General features: G+C 48.0%; 1 protein-coding gene across 1 annotated transcript in view; it reads right to left on the bottom strand.

Moving 5' to 3' along the window:
* Positions 1 to 2,637: 2,637 nt before the first annotated feature.
* CD34 (CD34 molecule) overlaps positions 2,638 to 9,887 on the bottom strand; it is a 34,685-nt gene continuing 27,435 nt past the window's right edge. Inside the window, exons 5-8 of the mRNA XM_027871708.1 lie at positions 7,682 to 7,838; positions 7,380 to 7,432; positions 5,231 to 5,395; positions 2,638 to 4,300 (exon numbers count right to left, since the gene is read on the bottom strand). Coding sequence (XP_027727509.1) covers positions 4,115 to 4,300; positions 5,231 to 5,395; positions 7,380 to 7,432; positions 7,682 to 7,838 — 561 coding nt within the window. The 3' untranslated portion in view covers positions 2,638 to 4,114. The remainder of the gene's footprint in view (positions 4,301 to 5,230; positions 5,396 to 7,379; positions 7,433 to 7,681; positions 7,839 to 9,887) is intronic.

The following is a 9,887-nucleotide window of genomic DNA, read 5'->3' as shown; positions in this document are numbered from 1 at the left end:
TGCAAGGAGATATTTCATAATACCACCACAAGAGCCCTGGGTTGGAATCCTGGCTCTGCTCCCCGCTGCCTAGGTGACCTTGGGCAAGTAATTCCTTATCTCTGGGCTTCGTTTTCTTTGCCTGCTAAATGAGGGGATTGGCCGACATCCTCCCCTAGGCTCTTTCCAGCTCGAATGTTCTGTGATCCTAGGAGGGCCCGGTTATAAATGAGCCAAGAACAAGGCTCTTGCCCGGAATGCCCTAGAGGCAAAACCTCAAAGGTAATTCAATACCTCTCCTCCCCACCTTCGCATGTTCCCCCATCAGCTAGCGAAAAGAACGTCCCGAGCAGGCAGGGGCCACACGGTTTTGCTAAAGGGGACGTGGGGCAAGGCGGGGGAAGCGAGAAGCCGAAACATAGATGGCCTCTGAAAGGATTTCTCCGAGGCCCCTTCCTGCACAGCCCTCCCGTCTCCCCGCTCCCTTCCACGGCTTCATGCGAAGCCTGGGACGGACCCAGCCGCAGGAGCTCGCAAAGGCCAGTAGGTGGGGCGATTGTCGCATCTCTGTCCTGCGGGGTGGGACCGACCTAGGGGTACCAGTGCAAGGGGTCTGACTTCCCAGCTGTTACACTGCCCAGCCCCCCCTGCCCCCCAGCATTCAGCCTCCAACAGACACAAACCTCCCCCTCCCCCCAATCCTACATCGGGGTGGGAGTTGGACAGGTTCCCAGTACTCCAGGCATTTTGCTGTTCTGGAATTATTTCAATCCTGTCCGACTCTTCCTGACCCCATTTGGGGTTTTTTTTGGCAAAGATACTGGATTGGTTTGCCGTTTCCTTCTCCAGCTCATTTTACAGATGAGGAAACTGAGGCAAACAGGGTTAAGTGATTTGCCCAGGGTCACACAGCTAGTGTCTGAGGCCACATTTGAACTCAGGTCTTCCTGCCCCCAGGGCTAGTGCTCTATCCACTTTGCCACCTTGCTGTCGCTAGGGTCTTGCTACCAGCAATCAATTACTCAACAAGCATTTATTAAGCACTTACTATGTGCATGGTACCGGGCTAGGTGCTGGAAATACAAAGACAAAAATCAAACACAACACCCATATTCCCCCTCCCCTGTATTTTCAGGGGAGCTGCCTCAGTCTGTTCCACAATAACTCAGCCCCACCCCTCCCCAACCTTCACAGATCCAGCTAGTTACCAAAAACCATCATCCCTTTCCTGCCCCGACACAGTGACAAACAAGACTCCTGTTTTTGGATTTTTCCAGCCTCAATTCCCTTTCCTCCCCTAGAGCCTCATGGAACATGGGGTCTGAATATGAGGCCAGAAAAAACCCAAGGGTAAAGGGATTGGGAGGGGCGTGGACTAGGAAGCTGTTGGAGGGGAAGGCCTGGTCTAGGCCAGATAAGGATGCTAGGATCAGACCTTCTTTTGGCCCTGGTAGCTTCTGACCCCATTTACATGCCCTGCAAGTTTCCTGGAGTCACTGAGCTGTGCAGACATGACTGGCATTATGCCCTCTTGGCTTCCTAAGGCCAGAAAGGACTAAGGAAAATCTGGGGGTGGGGAAGGGGGTGTATGAGATTTCATTTACACTTATTCTCCTAAAGTGGTGGGTGAAAGACAATGTCTTAGCAGGTGGTAGGGTATCTAGAGAGTGAGCTCCCCAAATATTGCTGTTATCTGGTCCCTGAGACTTGGGCTTCAGGTCCTGGAAGAAAAGCAGAGAACCAGGGATGGTAATAACATTTCACATTTCTTTAGTGCCTCTGGTTTATAAAAAGCATGTTCTCTACCACCACCCTGAGGTAAGTAGTAGTTATTTTAAATTTTCCCATTTTACAGATGGTAGAAAAGGGATAAGACCTCCCCTGCCCTTGTATTTTTATTCAGACACCAAAAGGTTTCTTCATTTAGGGAGGCGTACAGAAACTAGACCCAGAGCTCACAGAATAGACCTCTGTAATGGGCTAGCCCTCATGAAATTCCCACACCCCTCCAAAATTCTGATTGTATTGGCCATCCTTGTATTCAGAAACCATTATTCTGCCAAGGTCGATAGCATCTAGCTTTAACATTGGGTCTTTCCATTTTTCCTTCCTCCAAGGTCCCTTCCTGCACAGCCCTCCCCCGTCTCCCTGCTCCCTTCCATGGCTTCATGCGACGCCTGGGACAGGACCCAGCCGCAGGAGCTCGCAAAGGCCAGTAGGTGGCCTTTCCTTCAACACAACTCCTCCCCTCTCCACCGAAGGTTTTTCAGGGCCTAGTCAGTAGGAGCAGCACCTCCCTCCAGCTTGGCACTATACCCCCTAAAGAAATAACCCTCTTAAAGACACCCCTTGGAGTTATTTTTTTTCTTCAAGGTTGACAAATGGAAGGAGCAGAGACTCCTTGGCCTTTGGGTCCATTGAGCCAGCATACTCTAGAAACAACCCTCCCCAGACAGAGGTCCCCACTTCCAGTGGCCAGGTAGGCAGGGTCATTATCTCAGGTATGATTTTTGCTTGTCTTCCTCTATTGGAATGTGGGTTCTTTGAAGGCAGGGGTCATGTTTTTTGCCTTTTTTTTAATGTCCAGGTGCTTAGTTCCTCAAACAAGGTAAATAAGTGCTTAATAAATGTTTACTGAATTAAGAGCCCAGACCGGAGCAATAGAAACATACCCGTTTTACTATCACTTTAATTACAGTATTTACAAACATTTTTTCAAGGTGGAAAAAAACCCAAAAACTACAACCCTCTTCCCTGCCTCTGGAAAGTGATGCTTCAAAGGGCTGTTGAACCTAGGGACTCCTGCTTCCTCACTCCCCAGAACTATTCTATCCTTTTCTCCCAAGAGGCTGATTCTCGGTGGTGAGCAAAGAGTTGTTGGGTGTGAAAGGGATGTGGAGGCATGGGGAACTGGGGGAGTGAGGTTCATAAGGGGATGGCACCAGTAGAAACTATTGAGAGCCACAGATAAGGACCTTGGCTGAGACGGAGGGGCTAGGTGTTAGAAATCAGAGGTCAAAGCTGCGACAGCCAGAAATAATGTCATTTTGCCTTTCCAAGGCTCTTGTTTGGGCACTTTCTTAGGGAAGCCAGAGGCAACAGGAGCTGCTAACAGGTGGGACCCCTCGACCCAGCTTCCTGTGTCCAAGAAGAGGTTTGCAGTCTCTACTCCCCCCACCACTTTCCCCAGAGGAGGCCAAGATTGAGCACAATTTGCTATCACTGATATGTCCCCACATACCAGTATATATACCTACAAATGCATGAGCACAGACCAAAAAAATTTAAGAATCTGGTTGGTTCTAATCTCCATCTCCCAGAGAGCTGCCCATGGATATATTCACTTACAAGAGAAATGGTTAGGCTGTATTGGGCTTAAGAGGGAAGGCAAGGACAGCCAATTCTGTTCTGTAGGAGGACAGAGGGAAACATTTGGGGAAAAACAAGTTGTTTAGTCTTGAATATATAGGCAGGAAGGACAGAAAGTGGTTAATGTGGCTTCCTTACAAGAAAGGAAGAAAATGGAAGGGAAAGTCCTGGATAATGGGCATCCTTCACAGAAGCATTGGCAGCCCCAACTTTTCCTCTCTTCCTAGGAATTGGAAATAGAAGAGTGGGGCCGCAGGGGGGGAGGTAGAAGTGGGGAGAGAGACCAGTGTGGCAGAGATACTAACTCTCTGATCTAGCAGGGAGAGAGGTTCATCTGGAGCTTGGCTCATGCCCCAGGCGCCCAGTCCCTATTTATAGAGTCCTATATATGGGCTCTGGAGCCTTGGTTCTTTCTTGTCACACCCTGGCCCTGAATAGACCAAGGTAAGAGTTAGGGTCCCCAGCAGGCACGCTGAACAGAGCATTAAAGAGGCACCACTGACCTGGGCATCCGGTAATAAGAGAAATTCCTCCCCTAGCCCAAGCTATGGAACACAAAAAGCTGTGTGAAGTGAGAGAGAGAGAGAGAGAGAGAGAGAGAGAGAGAGAGAGAGAGAGAGAGAGAGAATGATAAAGGGTAAGAACAATTTGGGAACTGGGGTGCTACATGGACAGTAGGGAGGGAAAGGTGGGGAGGAGCCATAGAGCTCTCTAGGGGGAAGGTCTTTCTCCTGGCCCCACCAGCTCCAAGCCCTTCCTTGTCCCATCACAGTTCTGTATCAGCCACCACTTGCTGTCTTGACGAGTGGCCATTGCTGGATGTGGCCTGGCTGGTCCCATTCTCTTGGGCCCCTCGGTTCTGACTGGCCTTTTCCTGTGAATCAGGGCCGGCCCCAGGGCCTGCACCATAGCCCTGGCCTCCACCATTCTCCGTGTAATAGGGGTCTTCTCCCTAGACAGTATATAAATAAAGGGAGCATTACTGAAACAGGAAAGCATGGGATCAATTGGTGTGGGTCCCAAAGAGACGGGGAAACAAGAAGGAGGGAAGGAGGAGCGGAGTGACATCTGTATTTGAAGACTCCATTCTTCCTGAAGAACAGGTCAGGGCTCCAGCTCCTGGGGACAGAGGAGAGAGGCACCAAAATATGTCACTGATGGCAAGAGGCTGGCCTGCGAGGGAGACCTGGATGGTCCCCCCGGCCAGAGCACATTCCCAGGGCAGGCGAGGCATATCAGGATGCTAGGCCAGGAAACAGAGTTTCCCAAGATATCTGCCCACAACTTTCCCTCGTCTCCTAGCCCCAACCTCTTTCTGAACAAAGTTCAGATGGGCTGGTGATTGCTACATCCACCACCCACCTATGGGGCAAAGGAAGGGTCCTGGAGGTATCTCCCAGCATCTAACAGCTTTGTAAGTCTGGATAATCTGAAAGACTCCTATTCTCTCCACCACACCCTCCCCAACTCTGTAGCTTTCCCCATATGCAGCAATGAGTGCATGACCTTAGCGTTCCTTTCTATGTACTAAACACAGAGGTTCTCCCTCACAAACTGGACTCCAGTGAGCAAAGGACCCTCCCTCTCCCATAACCCAGCACCTTGTGGTAAAGCTGGATGAATATGGAAAAAGGGAGTCAGGGAAGGCTTGTTATTTCCAGTGGGGAAGGGGATGCTTTCTTCATATCTCTCCCATTTTCCCCACAGAGGTCTCAGTTTCTCTCACCCTTACAATGAGAGGGTTAGACTCTGTGAACTTCAAAGGTCTCTTCCAACTCTGACACTATAGCTATGACATTGTGATCATGCTATGACTGCCCTGCAAAACCTCTGGCTCCTCTCTTAACGGACCCTGGTGTCCCCACCAGCCCCCAGAACTGACCAGTCTCTCTCCTGCAGGGCTCCAGCTCCGACGGTTCATGAGGAAGTAGCCAGCCGTGCCCAGAGCTGCCAGCAAGAGACCTGAGGTGACCAGGGCAATCAGTGTTTTTCGGGAATAGCTTTGGTGACTCCGGATGTCCTGCTCCTGGAAGTCCTGGATCCCTAACTAGGAACAATGTGGACATAGACAAAGGCCTGTCACTCATGGGAAGCCAGTCATGGGAAGGAAGGATAGGATAAGGCTAAGGACTGGAGGAGAAACCAAGCCCTCCTGGTTCCCATGTGTTTGGGGCCAAGTCAAGGTTGTGTCTTTTTGTTTGTTTGTTTGTTTTGTTTTGTTTTTGAGAGGCAATTGGGGTTAAGTGACTTGCCCAGGGCCACACAGCTAGTGTCAAGCCAAGTCAAGGTTGTGAACCATGGGTGGTTACATATGTATGGTGGAAGCTGACCCTAGGGGTTGTGTGTGGTGAGGTAAAGAGAAGGACTTCTTACAGGTCATAACATTCAGCTAAAAAGCAACTTGAAGTGCTCTTCTGGGTATGTGTTTTTATATAGGTGAGTATGGGTGGGCGAGTGTGAGCGTGAGAGAGTGTGTGAGTGTGCACATGTGTATGTGAGTGTGAGAGTGCGTAGGTATGCATGTGTGTGTGAGTGCATGAATGTGTGTGTTGTGTGTGTGTGTCTGTGTGCTCGCTTGGGAATAAAAAAAGCAGATCCAGGGGTAAAGCAGGATACGTGCCAGGGACAAAGGGTGAATGCATCAAGAATATGAGTGCTCCCACTTACTACACCAGGAAGATCTGGACTCCAGTGACCTAGGTTCAAATTCCACCTCTGCCGTTTATTAGCTGCGTGACTTTGGCCAAGTGACTAAAAATCTCCCTGGCCTCAGTTTCTTGCTCCACAAAATGGGGTAACTTTGTACTGAGGGGCAGTGTGGTCAAGTGGCTAGGAACCTGGTCTCAAAAGTGAAAGACCTCATCTGAGCACCCTCGGATAAATCCCTTGGATCTCTCCAGCGCCCCCAGACAACTCTTCCAGACCACAAATGTTAGAACCTAGCCAGAGCCCTCTGATGTTACCTCTGAGTTACACGGCATACATAGATCTTGAATCTCCACAGCTGCTAGCGCGCTGTCTCCCATAATCACATGTGAGCCCTTTAAGGGAAAGGGCTTTTGCCCTTCTTGTGTCCTCGGTTCCTAGGCACAATGCCTGCACACAACAGTCGCTTCTCAATGCCCACTGACTGACTCACCGACCTATCTGCGTTGGTAGATTGTTTCCTCAGTAGTTCTCTACCCAGTGAAATGACAGGTCCCGGGCCAGAAAAAAATGCTATATACACCTTCTAGCTCAGCACAGGGAAAAGAACACTGAATTTGATTATAATGACCTGGGAGGGATGGCAGAGTCCAGACTCCTCATTTTTGACATGAAAAAACTGAGGCTCAGTAACGTTAAGTGACTGCTTTTAGTTACCCCACAAAGTAAGCACCAGAGGGAAGACCTATTTTTTTGTTTTGTTTTGTTTTTTTGCTTTCTGGTGAGGCAATCGAGGTTAAGTGACTTGCCCAGGGTCACACAGCCAGTAAGTGCCTGAGGTCAGGTATGGAGTCTTCCTGACTCCCGGCCCAGCATTCTATCTGCTGGACCATCTAGCTGCCCCTTATGGGGTCCTTAGGTGAGCTAATTCACTTCCTGGGAGTCACTTAACTCACCAGTTAAATGAGGACCCAGGATGGCCTACAAGAGCTCTAAGATCCCTTCTGGCTCTCAACCTATCGCCTCCACAATCAACGTACTCCACTGGAGAATGGATGTCAAAGGATTTTATAAGCACATAAAAATGTAAGTTGTTATTATTATTATTTTGAGACTTGCTTATGGCTTCTGGGCTCGCTCCTCCAGATGCCACCTCTCAGTGGCGGCCTCTAACTCCTCCCTTAGCAGGGTAGCTGGGATTTGGCTCAGATTCAGAGGGGTACTGGGACCTTTGATGAAAATAATTCGAGAAGAGAAGAGCAATTAGGGTTTCCCTGACTGGGGAAAGGGCAGGGGAAAGTGGAGAGAAGGGGCCGGAGAAGCCATTTGCTTCAACCAACAATAGCCGGAGCCCCAGGACTCAAAGATCACCTCAAAGGCCTTACCTTTTCCAGGTTAGACTTGTGCTTATTCATGACTTCGAGCATGTGAGAAATATCTGGAATTAGGAACAGAAGTTAGTACCTTTGGGAACGTGGCCCGGCTTACCCTGTTCCACGCCTCCCTGGCCCTACTGTTCCATTTAAAAAGTTTCAAGTCCCAATCTCTCCAGTCTCATTGGAGTCAGACAAAGAGAGCCCCTCTCATAAGCACTGGGAAGCCATATGGTCCAAAGCCCACCCCCAGGGCCGTCCCTTGTCTCCCATACCTCCCAGCTGTCTGAGCCCCAAACAGGCCCATCACTCACCACCTTTTGAATCCAGAACCAAGAACAGGCAGCTCGGATTTACTTCAGATTGAGCCAAGATTAGGGAGCAGTCCTGGGTCCCAGCTTCTGCCTCAGACACCTTAGGCTCACAAACCACCTTAGTTAGGTTGTCTCCCTGGGCCTTTTTAAAATCCTCCTGGACAATGAGACATCATGAGGACAATAGAATAACCAAAAAGAACACTTGAATGAGGTCAGACTAAAAGAAATGACAATGACCAAAATGTTGGTCACTGAAAAGAGATAACAAAACATGCCTCCCTCTTCCAGGTGGCAAGTATGCGTGCAAGAGTGTGTGTGTGTCTGTCTGTCTGGAGGCAGAAGGTAACACATTATCAGACAAGGTCACTGTATTGGTTGTTCTGGATGAACTACTTGAGGGAGGTGATCAAAAAGTGACTATTTATAAAAACAATGCACTCATAAAACATTTTTGATGTCCTCCTGGCAAAGCATAAGAAAAACAATTTATATGATGTACGTGTGTGTGTGTGTGTGTGTGTGTGTGTGTGTGTGTACTAGGAGTAGGATCAAGGAATCAGTCTAATTTGGTGCACAACATAGCATCCCACATAAGCTGCACCCCTATTCTCAAGCACCCACTTCAGTTAAAGCCACAATATTATCCTTTCTACAAAGGGAAATGATTCTTTGTACTAAAATTCCAGTTTGTGAGGAGGGCTGTGACTCACAGATGAGAAAACACAATCCAATGACTTTGTGTTCTGGGGTGAGGTGCTGAGTTACCAGACACCAGAACCTTGCCATCAGAAGGTCAGCAAGGGTAGCAATGGACAACAATGAAACCCTGTCCTCAGGAGATCACCCATGTGCACAGGTAAGGGACCTTAATGCTGTTGTAATGTCTTGGCACTCTTAATACACTGTCATAATTCTCTAGCACCTCAATGCTATACAGCACTTTCCAAAAAGAAATGATTGACTGTAACGTTGCAGTAATTACAAGGTTGGGGACAAAGGACATAGGGCACCAGGGGGAAGAAAAAGGACTCAACTATTCAACAGTATTTCTGAAAGGCTACTTATGCCTGGACACTGTACTCAGCACTGAGGAAACAAAGGCAGAAATTGTGACAGTTCCTGCCCTCAAGGAGATTATAATCTACCAAGAGAAAATAGCTACAGATAGAATCAGAGATGCAGAGCAAGAAGGAATCATAGATCTAGAACTGAAAGAAATCTCAATGGTTAAACCCTATTTTACAGAAAAGGAAACCGAGGTGCAGTAAATTAAGTGACACGCCCAAGATCACACAGGTAACAAACATCGGAGGGAGGATTTGAAGCCAGGCCTTCCTTGACTCCAGTCAAGGAAGGCCAGTGCCCCATCTGCCGGACATCCTACCTCTTGGGTTGCTCTTTCCATAAGGTTCCCTCTCTGGTATTACTTGGGGAAATGGGCTTGGGTGAAGAACTGGCCATCGACTCTCCAAGAACCACCATTTGAGGAAGTATCCCTCCAGGCTAGCTGTGCTCACATCAGACCACTCAGTTCATGAACCATCCCCACTGCTTTTCCACTTTGCCCCCATGGCCTAGTGGCTTCACCCTACACTTCCACTGTGAAGTGACCTTCTATGTGTGGTTTTTCTCCATTAGAACTTACATTCCTTGAAGGCAGGAACTATCTTTCTGTGTGTGTATATGTATATGTATATGTATATGTATACATATATGTATATGTGTATGTATATGTATATGTGTGTGTCTGTATATACACATACATAGGCATGTATATGTTTATATATAAATGTACCCAATGCTTAGCACAGTGCCATAGTAAGTGCTTAATAAATGCTCTATCCATCCATCCATGTCTGCATCTATCTACCCACGTATCTATGTATGTATCTAACCATCCATCCATTTACCTATTCAACCACGTATCTACTTATCTATCCATCCATGTATGTATCCATGTATGTATTTCTCTATCCATCCATGTATGTATATATGTATCCATCCATCCATTTGTCCATCCATCCACATATCTATCTTTCTTATCTGTCTGTCTATCCATCTATCCTTGTATCTATTTATCCATCCACATATGTCTGTCTATCCATCCATCTACGAATCCAACCAGCCTTGTATCTATTTATCTATCCATCCACATATCTGTCTATCCATCCATGTATGTATCCATCCAGCCTTGTATCTATCT

The sequence above is a fragment of the Vombatus ursinus genome, unplaced genomic scaffold (assembly GCF_900497805.2).
Source record: "Vombatus ursinus unplaced genomic scaffold, bare-nosed wombat genome assembly UNPS02014798.1, whole genome shotgun sequence".
In the NCBI taxonomy this organism is placed as follows: Eukaryota; Metazoa; Chordata; class Mammalia; order Diprotodontia; family Vombatidae; genus Vombatus; species Vombatus ursinus.
Note: the sequence above shows the minus strand (reverse complement) of the source record. Positions and strands in the feature narration are given on the sequence as shown.